Source organism: Pezoporus flaviventris, unplaced genomic scaffold (assembly GCF_033815535.1).
Source record: "Pezoporus flaviventris isolate CSIRO_AGI_PZ_B2104156 unplaced genomic scaffold, CSIRO_AGI_Pfla_v1 ptg000037l, whole genome shotgun sequence".
Lineage (NCBI taxonomy): Eukaryota > Metazoa > Chordata > Aves > Psittaciformes > Psittacidae > Pezoporus > Pezoporus flaviventris.
In genome coordinates, this window is record NW_026892585.1 from 23,771,552 (window position 1) to 23,791,126 (window position 19,575).

The 19,575-nt window shown below is 41.7% G+C and overlaps 1 protein-coding gene across 2 annotated transcripts in view; it reads left to right on the forward strand.

Moving 5' to 3' along the window:
- Positions 1-5,562: 5,562 nt before the first annotated feature.
- STT3B (STT3 oligosaccharyltransferase complex catalytic subunit B) overlaps positions 5,563-19,575 on the forward strand; it is a 48,668-nt gene continuing 34,655 nt past the window's right edge. For both annotated transcript variants that reach the window (XM_061465015.1, XM_061465016.1), the window contains exon 1: positions 5,563-6,069. In XM_061465015.1, coding sequence (XP_061320999.1) covers positions 5,789-6,069 — 281 coding nt within the window. In that variant the 5' untranslated portion in view covers positions 5,563-5,788. The remainder of the gene's footprint in view (positions 6,070-19,575) is intronic.

Here is a 19,575-nt window from a genome sequence, read left to right on the forward strand (position 1 = left end):
GGTGATCAAAATCCAACTGACAAAAAGGTCCCATGGATTTCAAGAGGCTTTAAACAACAACATAAAAATAATTTTCTTTCCTCTCTGTCCCTGATTTTGTTTCCACATGTCTTACTCTGATGGTGTAACACACAGCTGGTGCTACAGCCAACAGCAAAACGCCTCTTTCCCGTGTTCTGACCTCCCCTCAATTTAATCTAGCGACAAAATTCACCTTAGCTGCAACTAAAGGGCCCATACATTTAAAATTGTTCTCTCTCTCTCCTCTCCCCAGAGGTTAGCTAACCCTCCAGCTGGTTCCCTTAGCAGTTTTACTATCCCAACATAACATTTTAATAAGACCCAGTATCTACAGCTTAAGGGAACTCAGCATTTACATGCTCACCATCACTTCTCAGCTATTTGATGGGCCATTTAGCGATGTCTCTGAAGAAAAGGGCCTTTTTCTACCTTTCATTTATTTTTTTTTGCTAATCACCCCTAAGGCAGCATATTCTTTCTTACCAGAAGGAATACAAAGGAAGTTTTGCAAAAATACCTGATTGCAGCATTTGCTCAGAGCAACTAAATTTTGGATAAGGTTCCTGCAAACACTAGAAATGACAAAATGGCACACTTCAAGAAAGGTATTTCAGAGGTCCACAGGTTTTAAATGTTGCACAGCATTTGGGTTACAATATGTAGACATGCATCTACAGTTGCATATGATTTATCTAGTTACTATTTATTCAAAGAAAGACCCAGTGCATGTCTTCCTCAGTTTTTCTAACAAGAGATGGGGACTTTGCAGAGCAGGTGCCCACCCACCAGCTGGAAAAGCCCCATTTCTTCACAAGAAGCTAAGACAAGGCTGATACAAAAGGTGCTGGTGGCAGAAGAATATGCCAGGGTTGGTTAGGGAGAGCAAAAAGCATTTTGATTCCTGGCAGGCCTGTGTGTGCAAACCGGAGTGATTTTTACGACTGTGCAGGTCATGGAAAAGGGAAATGAAGCAGGATAATTAGGAGAAGCAGAAGAGGAATATCAACATGTGCTTAAATTATTGGGAATGAAGGGAAATCACTAGTAGAAAGCTGTCAATAGTAAGTCAAGTTTCTACTGTTACTAAATTAAATGCCAGATGAAGGCCTTGTCTAAACACAACAGTTGCAGCATTTTAATTCAAATCAATTACAACCTCATTATAGTTACACAAGTGCAAAGCTCTTTGAAGACAACCAACCAGATTGGTTCACAACTGGCTTAAATGATTTACACATTCCACAAAGGGCTGCACCTGCTGAATTAAACTGATTTAAAAATGATTTTAAACTCACGTCACTTTCTCTATATGGAGACAATAGATAGTTTTTTTTTTTTTTAATGCAATAAACTTCAGATTCTCAAGGATAATTATTACCTTTTCTCTCATTTAAACACTGTCATGCATTTTTAAACAACAATCATCTGAGCACATAGCTGAAATCAGGCACCTTCCACCACAAGTTATGCTCAACTGTGCTACTTACATTGTAATAGTCTTCAGTTTGGAAAGTATTGTATTGTTAATTTCTAAAGCCACCCTCAAAAAATCTTAAACCAAACTTAACTTGTTCATCTACAGGACCACACAGTTGGAAGGAGTGTTTAAGAGACTTCTTTATTCACCTTAAACCTAAACTGCTCTTCAAATGGCTATCTAAACCGCTAACAAAGACTGCCGAATTGTTGCCAATAAAGCTTGGAGAAAAGTATGAATTGACCCCTCCAACCATGAATGTGTACTTCTGATTAGTAATTTATTACTTGGATATGTCCATGTGCAGTTTTTTTCTGCACAAATTTTGTTTGCATTCTTTCAATAGCAGACTTAACATCAGGGACACATGGTAGCTGTGTTGAGGAATGAGAAGCTGTCATCTGACATTTTCTTGCATGCAGCTCCACAATTTTCAAGATGCTCTTGTTTGTAGAACCATAACATGAATTTTGCACTTGGCAGTACCCCCTGAATAATTCCATTATTAAGGAACCTTGGAAATGAAATAAGATTTTTTTGTTTTCCTCTTAAGGCACCTGGCTATGATTTTACATGCTCGGAACAGGAAACTGATTTTCTATATGCAAAATGGCTCATAATCACTACGCAACTTCTCAGTCACTAATGAGGATATTTTGGTGTTTTTTTTTTTTCTGTTCAAAGAAAACACCACCACAGACAGTGAATGGAACAAATCAAAACAAATTACCTTAAAACAAATGACAGAACACAAGAGGATGGTGGAAGATGGGGAGGAAGGAGGGGGAGGAGAGAAGAGAAATAAAAACCGAGGGGGAGGAGAGAAGAGACATAAAAACCTTCTTTCCCTATCAAGCTATTAATAGGGGTTGGAGTTTTCAGGAGACATGTTTTGCGTTTCCTCTACAGCAATGTGCTTTCCATTGCTGTCATGGCAGTATAGTATCAAAATCGTCGAATCCTTCCATCTTCCATTAACAATAGGAGTCTATAAATTTCCAGTTTTGTGCATTTCAACAATTTTACTGTAAGACCACTAAAACTTATTTCACACAAAATTCAAACAATACATTTACAGAAACATTAATAAAAGCTTTTACTAGACCTGTGCTTTTGCTGCCACTAAATTCCACTGCCCAGGCTCTAAGGTATTCAACAGTACAGACTTTGGAACAGTTTAAAAATGAATAGTCAACAATTTTGTTTGTTACCAACAACAAAGAAACACTTTACCACTAGTCAGCATTCAAATAAATCACACTGTCTGGGCTTGTCTACGCTCAAAAATTTGTCTGATATATCCGTCAGTACAGTCAGAATGGATATTGCCTACCTGTTGTAAAAGTCATAGCACTGAAATGGAAAGTAGACACCATATAACCTTATCCACAATAACAGTGGTAAAATACTGGCACAGGTTGCCCAGCAAGGTGGTGGATGCACCCCCCTGGAGATATTCAAGGCCAGGCTGGATGTGGTTCTGGACAATCTGATCTAGTTGAAGATAACCCTGCTCACTGCAGGAGCATTGGACTAGATGACCTTTGAAGGTCCCTTCCAACCCATACTATTCTGTGATTCTATAATCTGCAATAATTGTTCAGTAAACCAGATTTCCAATCAAGCAAAGTTAACCATACTAACTTTTACATAAAAATAAGTTCTGATAGCTATATTTTTTCCCCAGCTATTACGCATCATCAGTCTTTCCTAGCTCCTTAACAGCTAGAAAAATGGCTGGTGGGAGTGTGAAGGGAGGAGAAAAGACAAAGGTATTCCAAGTACAACACTATCACTTAAAGCAGCTCCTCTACTGCATCATTAAGCTTGAACTGCTGATACCAAAAGACATGATCTCAACAGTGGGAATGGAAGTACTGCATTGTCATTTTGGAAAAGCAGACCAGGACAAAGCCTGTTGTAAAATTAGTCGATTCCTGTTAGAAAATCTTTAATAGTTGCAAATTTCTAGTCACATTTGCTCTTTGCTCATGATCCAATTAGAAAAAAAAAAATCCACCCTTGAAATGCCACTTGCTCAGCTCGTTAAAAAAGCCATGCTGACAACACTCAAAAAGGGGCAAATGTCAGACTTAGGTTATCTTGAACACAGTATTGACCTATTTAAACAAGAATAAGAAAGAACACAGTATTAAAAAAAACAACCAAACAAACAAAAAAAAAAGCCATTTAATAGTCAGATTAAGCAAAACTGAACCTCAAAGTCTTCTGGAAGTTTTCCTAACCCTTAATCTAAAAGGATAAGTAAAATGGAGTCCTTTATGAGCAAAGTTTAGCAAGTGCTCAGCTTAAAACATAACACACACAATGCAATAACCGCTTTCAAGCCGACTGACCAAGTCACAGCTGTTAACTGGTGCAAGGACTGAGGAAAAATAGTCACAAATTGTTAAACTGAGCTTTCCACTAAAAGAATTTTCATAGAAAGGCTTCTACTTTGCTTACAAGGAAACATACTGTTTTCTTTCTCTGGCAACTAAAATAAAACCAGAGACAAAAGCAAGGACTAATTAGAATTATATTAGTCAGCTAAGGCCCAGATTAGTCCCCTTTGGTATTAGTGAAATTGAACTGCAAATCTTCAGGACCTCTGAGAGTCGTGTTTCTACATCACAGGCAATGCCTGGAGCTCAGACAGCAAAACCCAAGCTATTTTATTTAGAAAATACACCCCTACATAAAAGCCACAGAATTAGTTGTTGGTGTAAAACAGTGCAAACAACCATGTATTACTTCATTTTGCCTGCGCTTAGTTTCAGCTTCTAAACGCAGGCAGCCTCCTGCCATCTAAGAAGGATGAAGGTCAGCACAACCAGTGAAAAAGCAGGACTGCAAAACCCAGGTAGCTTTCCATTTTCTTCACATTCTTCTAACTGCAGGTTTCATAAAACACGTGAGGAGGTTACAGGACTCCCAAGCAGCATTTCATTATGAAAACACTTAAGAGGGAAGTCACTGTTTAAAACAAAACCGCGCCAGGTTTCCATTTGCCGGTCCCTGACCCAGACGGCAGAGCTTCCAGCAGAGGCAAGCGGCTGCATTCAGGGTGAGGGCTGCAAGCTCTCCCTGACCTCAAGCCAGGCCTTGCTTCCAGCCGCTCCTCTGAGATGCCCAGGGCCAAGCTCTGGCACAACACTGGAACTACGCGGGTAACCGAAAATCTGAACCAAACCCACGAAAGGTGCGGCAGCCCCGGGAGCCGCATCATGAACAGAGCGACCGCACAGCGCGAACGACAAACAAAAGCAGGCTCCCCATGCCGAGAGACGAGTGAGCACCGCCAGCCTCAGGGGAGCGAGGCGACCCCGCGGGACTTCCCAGGGACGCCACTGCCACACACACCACGAGCGGCGCCCCCGCGAGCGCCGCCCCGAGCCGTTACAACCACCACCGCAGCGCTCGCTCGGCCACGCCCACACCCCGAGCAGACTACGGCTCCCGGCAGACTCCGCTTCTACTGCACGCCGCGTGACCCGGGCGCCCCCGCACAGAGCGCGCCGGGATCGGTGCCGCCCCACAGGCGCTGCGGGGGTGACCGCCGCGCCTGAAGGCACCCACGTGACTAGCGAACCTCACTCCGATTGGAAGAGACAGTCACCAGTCACTCCTGCCCCTCCGCCACCCCAATGCCACGGCAATGAGCGCAACCTCCCCTACGCTGCCACGCCTTCACCTCCACCGCTCCGATTGGCCGGCTGAGCTCGCCCCGCCCCTTTAAAATACCTGTCGCTCTGTGACAGGCAGTGGCGAGCTCCTGCGCGGAGGGATGCCGCGGGGGGTGGCCCCTCCCTCCCTCCCTCCCTCCCTCCCTCCCTCCCTCCCTCCCTCCCTCCCTCCCTCCCTCCCTCCCTCCCTCCCTCCCTCCCTCCCGTAGGGGTGTGCGATTCCCCCCACCCCCGTGCGCGCGCGCGACGCGGCTCCCAGCTTCCCCAGCCGCGCGCCTGCGAGCTTCCCGCGCTCTGGTTGCCAGCTGGCCCCGCCCTCAGCTCTTCTCACCTCCTCCCTCCGTCACGGGCCCCGCCCCGCGCCGCACTGGGATGGTGACGGCGGTGGAAGGCAGAGCTCGGCTGCGCGAGGAGGCGGCGGCGGCGGGGAGCCCGTGAGAAGAGCCGAGGGACCGGGCGGGCTCCGCCCCTGCCCTTCCTCCTGCTCCCTCCCCCCAACCCTCCTCCGCCTCCTTCCTTCCTTCACTCCCTCCCTTCCCCCCCCCTCCCCCCCCCCCCCCCCACGCGCCAGGCGGAGAGGCTGCGAGGGAGCCGCGGGTACAACATGGCGGAGCACTCGGCCCCCGACAACAAGCACAAACCCGCCGCCAACTCCGTGGCGCTGCTCAACAGCCGCGCCGGGGCGGGTGGCGGCGGCTTGGCGGCGGCGAGTGCCGGCGGCCCCCCGGCTGGCGGAGGCGGTCTGTCGGGGGGCCTGTCGCAGCCGGCGGGCTGGCAGTCGCTCCTCTCCTTCACCATCCTCTTCCTGGCCTGGCTGGCCGGCTTCAGCTCCCGGCTTTTTGCCGTCATCCGCTTCGAGAGCATCATCCACGAGTTCGACCCTTGGTGAGTGCCCACCGCTGCCGGACGGGACGGGGCGGGGAGGCGGGAAACCCGACCCCTCACGGAGTGCGCCTCAAGTGGGCGCCGCGCAGTGACCCCCGGCGGTGGGGCGGCGAAGCGGGGTGTTTCCCCCTGCCGATTTCCTCCGCCTCGGCCGCTGGAGGCCACCGCAGCCTGCGCCCCGCGCCGCCACTTCGCTTACTTGCGCCCTGCGTGTTCCCTCGGCTGCCGGGCGGAGGGAGGGAGGGAGGGAAGCGGGAGAAGGGAGGCGGTGCCGAATGGACACTTCGTGGCAGGTCGGAGGGAGCCCAGGGGGTCGCGATGCACGAGGCCAAGGCATGAGGGGCCTGCGGGAGGAAAGAGCGGCTGTGCCGGACACTTACGTGTCTCCTTGGGGACGGGGAGGCGGCTGTACCCCCTGATCCGGAGGGGTGGACGCGGTAGAGTTGTGTCAGGAGCCTCCCCCGCGTGCCGAGGGGCACGGGGAAAGTTACGGAGCTGGCAGGCACGTGGGTGCCGGGCGGGATTCGGGGGCTCCGGTGGCCGCCGTCGTAATGAAGCAGTTGTGCCAAACGTGAGCGACGCGTGTGTCCTTGTGTCGCGGTGTTAAGTCTCCAGATGTGCGGTGTGGCTTCTCGGAGTGGTCTTCCCTAGAGCAGTTGTCGGCCCGGGAGGGCGGAGGGTGAGGAATGCGCTGGAGGAAGTAATCGTCAAAAAAGTGACTTGAGGGATTACAGTGAAATGGGTGACATTGGTTTGCTGCCAGGTGTTTCGAAGCTGCGTTTCTGAGCCCAAGGACTTCTGCTGTTTCCCACGCATCCTCATTTTTCTAAAGATTGCTTTCCCTCCTGTAGAAGCTGTCGGCTCTTTTCCCTGTTGAAGGGTACTGAAACCATTTTATGTGCAAGATCAAGAAATGCTGCACTCGTTCCTTGCAGCAGGGCAAAGTCAAAGACGATGGGACTTCTGGGCCAGGTTTTTTTAATGCGAAAACGTGACAATGAATTTTTATGTTAGCGGCTACTTTATCCTAAGGATTCTGTGGCTTTTTTTAAAGCCTTTAAGCCTTTTCAAGTGGCACATGACTTTAGAATAATGAATTCTCTGTTTTAATTTAAAATTGTATGTCTCGGGTCTCATTTTTAATCCCATGAAGGAAAGAGATGCTTTGTTTTGAAATGCACGGTAGATACTCTCTGTTAATCTAAAATTGTTATTGAAATTGTACTTATCTGCAAAGCATCCACTCTGCTTTGATAGTTTCAAAAGCACAACTTCCTCTTTCCTGGTTGTTTTTCCCCTTTTCTGCCCCCTTTCCCCCTCCACGTAATCCATTCACAAATCATGGTTCAGAAGAGTGGATAGAGAACAAGGAATTGCTTTGTTTTTTAAATGCTATCTGAAGTAATACACACTTTGTGATGTGAAAGCCAAATACCTCAAAATATCTTTAAAACATAAAGCGGTTTCCCATAATTTGTTTTTCTGCAAACACAAATGAATGCAAGGAATGCAGACTTTCAAATAATAAAATTAACAACAGGGGAAGCACTGTTAAGACGCATCTGCAGTGATACAATGAACCTGTGGTTGTATCCTGTGGAGTAGTTCTCAGGCTCTTCTAATCTAAATCTAAGCAAAAAGACTTTCTATCATGGAGGAAACTTGGGGGGTTAAGCATACAACCTACATCTTTGTACAACTTTATCTGGTTTTAATAATCAAGGCTCATCCTTGTTGGATAAATGGAAATTTTACAGTGTAGAGTTGCACAACTTCAGTTGTTAAGTCCTGAAGGACATTTAAAAAGCTGCTGTGGGAGTTAAGTTCGTAGCTGTGATATGGTTGTAAAGATAAACTTCTGTTTTAAGTAATGTGTAAGCTGATGCAAAGTCATCTTATGGAGTACACAGATAAAAGGCATTTCTGCCTACGCTGCTTTGATAATTAGAGAATAGGTGAGGTTGACAAAACTCACTGATTTTAATGCAGATCTGTGAGGAGCAGTACAAGTGTCAAGAATCATGCCAGTGTCCTGTTGCTGCATGCCAGAAATGGTACAGGCAAATGCACTTAAGTTAATTAGTAGGAAAGAGGACCTAAAATGGTAGAAACTGAGGAGAAACAAAGGGTTTGCTCTATTGCAGCAGCAGTGTTGTTGGAAAGGGTAAAAAATGATTTTCCTAAATACTGTTGAATCACTAGGTAGGCATGGTTTTACGTAGTTGTTAAGGGTCTTACAAGTCTGAATCTAATGTGGGAAAAGAGTTTATGAAAGGAGATGAGAAGCAGTGCCCTTTTATTGGCCATTGTCCTGGCAGGGAGGAGGGATCCATAGTCTTTGCTGGTGGAACAGTGCTGTAGTTTTATCCATTCCTTTGGCTTTTTCTGTGGAGCTTGCACAGCTAGGATACCTTGCAATGTGTTGGTAAGTCGCCTCTTCTGTAGTATTTTTGTGATCAGGAAAGAAGCCTAAGGTCTGTTTTATAAACTGAGGAGCATAAGGCAAACCAGTTATTCTTTTGAAGGAAAACATATTGTTAGGAAGTCAGTTTTCTGGTGTGGACATAAGAAACTTAAGAGATCTGGGGTGGGACGAAAGGGAGATTTGCCACTTTTTTTTCCTAGCATCCATTTCAAGCTGCATTTATGACACTAAAGTTAGGTTTTGATTTGGGGAAGGGGAAGTTTGCTTATTTGTAAAACAGGCCTCTGAGACTTACTCCAGTTGGCATTTCTTCCACAAATCACGCAAACGTAATATTGTAGGCCAAAGCAGTAGAGAGAGAACAGCTTTTGATCCCCATTATAATACAATGCCTGTGCGAGGGAAAACAAACTGGTGTTTTGATTTCACCATATAGTTAGTTACAAATTTGTAACCTGTTTGTCATTACTTGGGTTACTGTTGCTTTTTCCACACTTTATACCTCTTCTGTATAGCATTGCCACTTTATTTTGATTTCTCATGTCTTGTTTGCTTTCCGTACTTGAGCTGGTACAGAGACTTTGAAAAATGTGTTTCTTGGCAGCTCCTAGATCAGGTGAGCTTATACATGAAGTCAGTCAGCATTGGCTTTTAACTGTGCTATTGAAAGGCCTCCAACATTTAACCTCTGGATTTCATTATCGGGCCAAGAAGCTGAAACATGGACAGTGATGGTACATTGGGATAGACAGGTTTTGTGGCTGAAATACAGTTTATCTGGTTTGGCAGCTGGATGGACCAGCAGCATAATTTCTGTGCTACATACACAGGAGTGCACAGTGAAAGCTTTTCATGAAAGTACAACAATGTGATTAACTCACTTGTCAAGCAAGGTCATTCCTCCTGTCAGATATTGGCTTAAATGCCAGCATGGTTGCTGAACTAAGGCAACCAAAATTATGGAGTTCTTGGACAGAGACTACTTTCTGTGCACTGATTTGTCTAAAGTACAGCTCCAGAATGCCACTATACTGTTTCATTTGGCTGCTTGTATCATGTATATATACAGATAACAATCTATATGTGTGTGTATAGATATGTATACATACATATAAGGTAGCTATATCTAGCAAGAACATTGCATCCTGATACTGCTGCTAACTGAAATGGTAACAATCATTTGTACATCAGCAGTCTTCAGAGAGTGCTATCAAAATAGTAACATTCATTTTATTTGCACACTTTTTACCATTAAAGTCACACATGTGAGAACTGTATCTGAATCATTAATCATATCCCATGACATTAGATCAAACTTTTATCTTTCCCTGAGAATTTTAACAATTTGTTAAGCATCAGATTAACACCGGTTACCTTAGGAGTGAAAGCTGGCTTAAGCTGATATTCATGTCTGAGCACGAGCCCTTCACCGTACTAGTTGGCACATGTAGGATGGAGCACCAGTGCAATCTTTGTCAATTGTATTTGCCTCGCTACAACTGCCAGGAATGTTGTCTCCTACTGTCCTTACAGTTTGTGGTACTGAACAGCACTATTGCAATCTCATATACGTCTTTGCCTCTTCCAAACTAACATTGTTGTTCACTCAAACCACCAGCTCTTTAACTGTCATCAGGGTGACCATTGCTTACGTTACCTCATTGAGGTAACGTAACTATGCTAGTGAGAACAATGGTTTATAGGTATGATAGCAGTCCACTTTCTCATCACTGATACCATGATCTACCATTAGTGGACTTAAGTAAATGGGGATGAACTTGTGAAAATAAACATACGGTTGGTGTCATTGCTTGCATTTCAAAGGCAGACAGGTTATGGACAGGTAACAAAGGAAGTTAGGCTTTATCTTGGGCGCAGCTGAAAAGGCAGGTTTTGCTATGCTCAAATTACATTTGCTAGATGGATTCTTGAGCTTTTATGAACTTATTAATGAAAATTCAAATTAACACCTATAAATACGATACGAAAGCTTCATTAAAATACAAAGTGTGACTCAAGTGGTGTGTGGAATGGATCAAACACTGGAGGTTGTGTAAATGTATTGATTTTATTTGGAGAGAGTAAGGGCTTGGTTTTGTGTTGTAGTTAGCTGTGATCCAATGGTTGCCTTTTTGGAGTAGTGTTCTGTCACCCGCTGGGCAGTCTTGCTTTTTATTTTGTACTTGCTCTAAAGCAGTCATGGTGAGTTGATTCAATTAGGTGAATTGTAAAAATACCGTAACATTTTAGCTCCCCGAGTCTGCCCACCATCAGTTAGTATACAGCAGTTTGGCTTCTTATTTGTTAGGAAGAGCATGAATGTTGGGAGGGAATGTAAATAGCAGCTGATTTTAGAGGGTAAACTGGGATTGGGTGATAGGATGGAGACATGTATATGTATAAAAACAGAGCCTGTTAAGGCACTGGAGCAAGAGGAGTAACAAAAAAAAGGGTATGTAGCAGTGAATGAGAGTACCTTAATCTGGGAAGGGAAAAAGGATGGGGGGAGAGGGGAATATCATGTAAAGAGGATGATAGTGTTGATAATCTCAGTTAACAGTACTCAGTCTGTAGGCTATGGTAAGATGTCCAGATAATTCATCTGAACATTGCTTACTTGCCAGTGACTCTTGCTGGGCAGACAGGCAGCAGATTGCATAGTAAGTGTGTGTCTCTTGAGGGGTGGCAGCCCTACATAATATTGTTGAAGGTGAGTGTATGAAAGTGGATCTATTTAGGAAACATTTCCAAACTACTTTAGGATTCTTTTCCCAAACACTTCCTTTTGTTTATAATCTTTGAAAACTCCAGACCTTGGGAAACCACTTGATTCCAAACCAGTTTGAATACAGTCACTTTGGATTGAATTTGAGATGTTGCAAATATCATGAGATTCATATTGAAAAACTTACTGTAGTATCTTCATTCAGAAGCTTTTGGATTCAATGAAATGAGAAGTGCTGTATTTCTATTTTATAGAACTGAACCTTAAAAGATTGTGTACTTAGTGAACAGTTGGATTAAGTATTTTGTGACTTTTTCCTGAAGGTAAGACAGATGTATTACACTTAAATGAGTAAAGTTGTTCATACTCTAGTAAAACTAATAATTTTAGTGGAATTTCAGGTAGCTCAAATTCAATTCTGCCATTTTATTGAAGTAGAAAAAATAGTCTAGCATAGTCTTCAAATCCAGTTTAGCGGGGCCTGTGTGTTCATGCAGGGCAAGTTTAGAGATTTTTTTAAAGTTCTTGAAGAATAGTCTGCCAGTTACCTTTCCTTTCCCTGTCTTTGACGAGGAAGATCCAGATAAGGCATCTGTTTTGATCCTTGCTTCTATTGGGAATGGGTTCTATTGGTATTGGTATTTCTTCTATTGGTATGGGTTGAGAAATGCTGTTAGCACAGGTCAGTTTCTGGCTTTTGGGCTTTTCTAGATTGTAAGTCCTGTATGTCCAGGGACTTGAACAGCCTTTTGTTTTTCTGGTACTTGCTGTTCTGTAAAGTGAACTTTTCTAGAAGGTTGATAATGGTGTTAACAGTCAAGTAGATGTGCTGTCACTGTACTGAACTTCGCTACTGCTTAGGAAATAGCAGAAATAGGTAAATATTAGAAATTCAGCAGAAGGATGACAGTTGGACAGAGTTGAAGGCATAGCAGAGACCTGAGTCTCTGCTGTGGGGAAGAGTGGGGAAGACCTGAGGCTAGATTTGATCTGTTAGACTGATGCAGCTGAAAAGCAGTTCACCATGTGGCAGCATAAAATAACATCAGTGTAAGAATCAAACCTGTGCTCCACCTCAGCTGTTGTTTTCTACCATCTGTACTTAGCAGGTAATGTTTCTTTCCTCCCTTGCACAACTTTTAACAGGGATGAAAACCTCATAGGGGTGCAGTAATGGGGTTATGCATTAGGGGGTAGGAGGGACAGTGTTCATAAAATGTGTGTGGAGTATGGCTGAGAACAGAGACCACCCTTACAGTCTTCTTTTGGAAAACATAAGAGATGAGGCAGAATACTTGCAAAGTGTTGACCTTTTTATTGATTTGTTTATAGCAGAATGAAACTTGAAAATATATCAGGATGTTTTATGTAGGCTGGGTCAAACTGAACCAGCAAGTTTAGTTTTTAATGCCATTATTAGAAAAAAAAAACAAAACAGTCTGCAGCAAATACTCACAAACACTTGACTAGCTAGAGCAAATACTATGATGAAAATTGCTGAATGGACTTTTCTTGGCAGGTATCCTATTATTTGAGCAGCTTAATATGTTCTATTTTTTAAACAGAAACTTGATTTGATTACATAGGGTTAGATGCTTTATAAAGGTTACCTTTTGCTTCCTATCGTAATTCTCTCTTAATGGTCTGGTTTTGACAGCCTGTAATACTAATACTCATGTTTTTAAATCTCTTGTGTTGAACTGGTGGAAAAAGGGAAGAAGAAAAATTTTGTGCAGTAAAGCTAGCAGGAAAATTCAAAATCCTATAGGTACTAATAGATTTTAAATGAATTGGAGGCAGTCTGGGTTTAGGGAGGTGTCTTTGCTTTTCCACAACAGTCTCTTCTGTTTCAGTCTATATCCCACTTAATGTCTATCTGTGTATGTGCTGCAGAGTTTCCCCAGTTTTTGTAAAATTCCATTCTTGCAAGCCCTTTGAGGTACATTTGTACTGACATTTAGGGCTAATCCTGAGGGCTTCTTTGTACTTAGCAGAGCCATTAAGGCTGCAGCTTTCGAAGCCTGTGGAGCCTGCACCCTGTAGCAGATCATGTGCAGATGTTTTTACTATTATTAACTCCTTTAGCAAAACTAACCATCAGTCTTAACACGTCCTTGGAGAACAAAGTGAAATTAAAACAAGTATTAGGACAAGTATTGCTATAGTATTTCTGTGTTTCACGTCTTTAGTAAATGTCCGAAGGATGGACTTTATTTCCGGCCCTGTAGCTGAGCAAAGCTTTTGATCTTTACCTGAGCTGTTGCTGGGAGTCAAGCTGAGGTATTTTTAATGTGGGTAGCTGGTGGGTCTGGACTTGAGAGGTACCATGAAATTGACCCTAATGCTGTATCACACCTTACATAAGTTGAGATAGCCTGGGGAATGAATTTAAGAACAGATACAAACAAAATAGATGAGCTGCTCTCTTTCCCAATTTACTGCTTCTTTCCCAAGGTAAAAGCTCCTTTGGCATATGGAGAATTAAATATACTTCAAAAGTTCTTGCTATTAAGTGAGGCAGTATCCCTGTGCTTTAGGAAAGGAAATGGTCTATTTTAAACAAGGAATAACCGAGTGTACATTATTGCTTGGAAGAGCAGGATCAGAATTTGAAATGTTTTTCTGCTGTGGGAGACCCAAGTCCAGTATCATATGTTACCATTACATTAGATGGCTAGAGCCCATCTAATAGAAATGACAGGAGTATGTGGACTGTATTGATCATTACTTCCAGGTGTTAAAATGCTTATATAATTTTCTTTGGCAGTTGTTCTATATGGATTATGTTACTTGATTAGGTAAAGAGCATGTTGGAGTTCTGTTCAGCTGATAATCCATGAAGACAGAATTGCAAAACACTTTTTCAAAACTTTCCTCGCTTAAACAAACAAAAAAATCCTCTTGGGAAATACATTGCAACTGAGGATGCACATTTGGTTTGATTATTGATATTTGGTGGTGTTCTTAATGGGGTTGCTATTATCTTCTAGACTGTTCTACACAGTATCTTTTACATATATTTAAAAAGAGTGGCTTATTGTATGCATGGGCACCATCTATCTTGTTTGTTGAATAGTAAATGGATCTTGCAGAAGGGAAAAGTGTGTAGTTATGTAATTTTAAACTTTTCTAGCACATATGGCTGGGCAGGCTACATTCTGTTGGTTCTTTGATTTATTTTTGTCAGTTTCTGTGTTCATTGTTTGCAATTGATATACTATAAATGGTAGCCAACTTCTTTAAATTCAGAGCGTTTGACTTACTTATTTTTATTTTGCTCTTCCCGGTAGATGGACATTTTAAAGAAATCTAGGTATGGAAAGTACCTGTTCAAGGATGCAGCTGACTGGGGGGAAGACCACAGGTTGAACAGCATATTTGTGTGCTATAGCCAGAAGATGTGAAAATACGGCAATACCTTTTCTTGATGCAGAAGGAAAATATAACAAACAAGCCTACTTGTACTGAATACTTTTGTTTATGTTTATCCACAGGGTTTTTTTGGGGGGAGGAATGTTGCTTTTGGGGCAGGGGTGACGTGTGTTTTTCTGTAGTCCATTGCGTATGTCGAATGTGTTTCTTCCCTATTCTAAACTTATCCCAAACAGCATTTGGAAGTTTCGTTGAATAATTTTGTAAATATTATTAGAAAAGTGTATCTTGAAAAAGATGGTTTCATCTTCATGGTCAGAGTATCTGAAGTTTATCATTTGGATATTAAAGGCCTTTAAAATGACTAAAATTCTTTTCTCTGGCAATGGGTAAAACACCTTAAAGTTGCAATTCTGCTAATTTAGAAAGTCAGCAGGACAGAATCAGAGCTTTGGCATTATTGTATTGATGTTAACAATGGAAGTAAAGGGGCATCTCTTTGGCTCACTTTACTGTAGAAATAGAGTCATGAAAGCCAATGCAGTGTTTGAATTTTCCAAGAAGCTCTGTAATGCTGTGTTTTGACTATTTTATCTTATACATGTGACTAGAATGATTTGTCTGATGTCAGACGTCTGAAATAATATTTGAAAAACTGTTGCATATGTCTCACAGTTCTTCTTACTCTGTAACAGTTCTAATCTTTCATTTGCCAAATGGAAAATGGTTTTTGATGCTGGAGAAACTACCTTAAGCTTTTGCAACAGTACCTTAATTTATGATGTCTTGGGTCAGCTAGTGATGACAGATGTAATTTTTCTCCTCTGGCTAAATATGTTCAGGAGCCAAGGAATTTGAAGTGGTTCAGTTTTCTTATCTACCACTACTTCACCAGTGCTCACTTCACCCTTCCAATTTCGCTTGGGTGAAGACTAGATGATATGTATTATGTCATTGTTTGATCACTGAATTTGATTTTCTAGCTTTTAACAGGTCAACTCCAGGGTCCTTTTTTCCTTAGCTTCCATCATACCCTTGTTTCAACACAACATTCTTACCATACCTCATGCTTTCTGATAGTATGTTCCATACTGTGTGATCTTCAAGAAATAAACCCACAGGACAGCTTTAAATGTTACTCAAATGGTACTTCTACCTGAGAAGTTAAGCAATGTTATCTTATATCTCAGTATCAAATATGCTTTGCTGGAGTACCCAGGGATATCATTTGTGTGTTGGAAAACATGGAAGATGATTCCAAAGGTTCCTTCAAGGACCTCCCAAGAAGTTGCTGTGGATGATAAGATGGCGATTCAGAGTGTATTGAGTAAAGCCTCAGTGTCTATAGTATGACACAGTGCTGCTAAGCTTGTCTTTAGCAATATATATAAATTGGCATTATTTGCATCTAATCAAATGCAGCAGATCTGAATTTCCCGTCACCTGTTGGGCATTTCCTGGGATAGTTTTCTGCTGTGTTAACAAGTTAAGGCAACTGACAGAAATCTTGTAAGCACATGAGTCAGGGTCTGCTGCTGAATACAAGGGAGGAAAACTATTGGCACATCCTGTACCCTGGTCTGATCTCAAGTATCCATGAGTTCTCTGATCAATAGGTCATGGGTTATCAGGAAGTGAACCTATCAATGGTTTATGCTAAAGCTCTTCTACTGTACTGTTAACTGTTTACAAGTTCTGCAGAATTAAGATTGTCATTGCTTAAATGGTTGCATGGGATGTTTGGTATCTAGAGTCAAATCCCTCTTGTAAATCAGGAAGGCTAACTTTAGTTTTGTAATTTAAATGTGTATTTGTGGAAAGGAAGTTGAGAGGGCATATGGTCTGATGGGGATTGAAGTGTGAAAGGTCCTGGAACAGGCCAATTTATTTTGTGTCTGGAGAGTGAGGAGGGAGAAGATTTAGGATTATGTGACCTAAGAACTATCCTTTGAGAACTTCTGCTGGGTCTTTCCCAACAGCTTTCATGTATCCCCTGCAATAAAACTCTTTCAACTCCACCTGAACTGCAGCTGATCCTCTTGCTTTAGTGTCTTCATTTCTGCATTCCTTTTCATGGGCAACAAGGCATTCATCTTACCTTTCCCCATTTCATGTGGCAATGGGGAAGAAGAGGAAAGCATGGTACTTCAGGTTGGTACTTGTTATTTAATAAAATGGCATTAGAAATTAAACTCACCCCATTTACTGTTCATTAATATAAAACAGAAGGGCTGTAGCTACCAAAATGTGTACTAATGTAGCCAGCTGGTCAAGGAGGAGATGTGTTTGGGAAAGGACATAATCCTGGACATATGATAGATGAGGCAATGGTGGGTCTGTCTATGAGCATTTACGTAATAGTGATTGTGGTAGAAAGGCATTGGAGCTTCAAAGCATATGTGTATAATATTAAGCCTAGCTCATCTTAACAGTGTTGCCCTACCTCCACAGTTTTATTTATTTACTCTTTTTTCATTTTAAAGCTCCTCTAAGGTCTAAATTTGAACAGAACAGCAGTTTGGTTTTACTAAAATGACAGAGGAGCACAGTGAAACAGTTTGAGAGCTACAATATAGTAAGACTAAGCAATACTAGAAACTCCATAAATAATGAGAAAACAAACATGTCAATTTCATTACACATGACACATGACAGGAATTTAATATTAATTATAAATACTGTCTTAAATGCTGAGCACTGTGGTCACTGCAGTACACTTAATCTGTGGTGTTTCTGTGAGGATATCTGATAAAAGGTAAATAATGTTTTGTGCTTCCTGTACATACTCTAAAGAAACATTGATAACCATTAAGTACCATTCTTAATAGTTTGAATTAAATGAAAATTTGTATTTATTTATTTTTAAATTTAGACTTATTTTAAGCAGTGTGAAAGATATAAATGTGGTGGATAATAGATTTAAAATTCTGCTTGCTATACTTCAGAATAAATCAGACATTGAAAGTGAATCAAAAATGCAAAACATGGACTTCAGTCTGTGTATTGTAGGGAAGGTAAAGATCATTTTCTGTTATCTACATTCCTGGTCTTTGTTCATTTTATTGGTGACATCCTGTTCCCACAGCTGTTTCCTCCAGTGTGAGAATATGCAGTTGCTTTGCAAACAGCTGGAAGTATTTCTGCCCTCAGATGGAGGTCACCATCCCTTCTGTTGGACTGGTATTAATATGTCATTTGCATATTCCTAATCTGCTTCAGAGAAAAATCAGGTGAAATAGTTCAGATCATCTTTAGAGTTGTTTGCTTTTTAGCTGCGATTCAAGGTAATTTGTCTGATTTGTGTAAGGAGGTGGATTAGGAGTGCTTCTGCAATCTCTTTAACCAGCAAAGGTCAAATGAAGGATAACTTCCACAGTTAAATATGGGCAAGAGTATAATACAGTACAAGACACTCTGTAGTTGTGAATCCTTCCTCCCACCTCTTCTGCCCTTACCTTCTCACAAGTCGGGTCTTTTTCATTTTAGCTTTATTTGATAATTGGATCTGTTTCTAGGTTTCTGCAAAGCCTAGGTGTATTGTTTAGTTTGTTCTGTAGGTAGCTATATATATATATCTATATATGTACATACCTACAGCAGAAAATTGCCTCATCCCTGCTACAAGCATGATAAACGCACTATTTATGTCTATTTATGCCAGCTTAGTGAAGGGTTAAGCAGAATTTGGGTAGGCATATTTAAGTTGGATAAAATTAGGTCTTTAACCCAGCCTCAATCACTGGGAAGAAATTGATCAGTTTAGATAGAGACTCTAGTTCTGCTCTGATGTTTTGTATTATGTGCTATGAAACAAATTTTTATTTTTTCAGCATTCATTGTAGTAAAAGGTCAGTAAGTCAATACTGCAATAGATGGAGCTGAACAGGTACGCTATGAGAGGTCCAACTTCTTGGAGTAAACAACATCTACATACAAAAAGGACAATCAAAAGAAAGCATGGTTGGAGAATTCAGGTAACTGAGAGCTAATGGCCGGAAGAAGAATAGCAGGTGCAGTAAGAGATGTACTAAGGAGCAAGGAAATATTTAAGGACTATTGAATGAAACGCTGCCTTATTTTAACTTGCCAGACTGATTTAGAACTGCTGACATGCAACACCGACACTGTAGATTCTTTTAATTCCTGTGAGCTAACAAAAACCTGACATCTGTACAGTGTTTTAATATCTCATGTCCAATTCTGGCCGGACCTACTCTTTGTTGTGTTACATGGAAGGTCAAGCAACAGGCTGTTGGTTATTAAGGGGTGAACACAAGAGTTTCTGCTAAAGCTCTTCTGTGGTGCTGCAGCCCTTAAAATGTTTTGCCAGAAATAAGATTGTCATTACCTAACTATCATATGCGATGTTGGCGACCTAGAACCTTTCTGAGGTACCTGTTTACTTTTTACCATGTCTTGCATTTTACAGGGTAGAAACATCTGCCAAGCCACCTTGCATCCAGATACCCTAAATTTCACTTAGTGGAAAGTGATTGTGAAATTGATTCAACTGCATTTTGATGTGCTTCCACAGTTGCCACTGCATTGTATCATACGCATGACTTTATGTAATAATTTATGTCATAGTTAATACATAATAAAAAAAAACCACAATAAATAAGAAATATCCTTTATTTTACTCTATATTTCAGACTATTGCAAAAATTAGTATTTCTTTCTCGTTACATGCTAGATCTTACTATAGGATATCAGGCAGTATGTTTGAAATCATTTGAATAACAGTGCTCTTATAGTTGATTAGGTGTTGCAGGTTGCTTCATTCCATAGGAGGACCATGAAAAAAGTGGCTTGGGAGCTAGTTAGTGACAAGCTAGAAGTCACTTCTTGTAAAGCAGTCATGTTCAGCCCACTGATTTCTGGTACCATGTTTTTCACAGAAAACAGTATTTTGCTTCTTAAAGTATATTATTCAACTAATTGCCTTTTGAATTCCTTTCTGCCAACCAGATCCTCATGTACCACC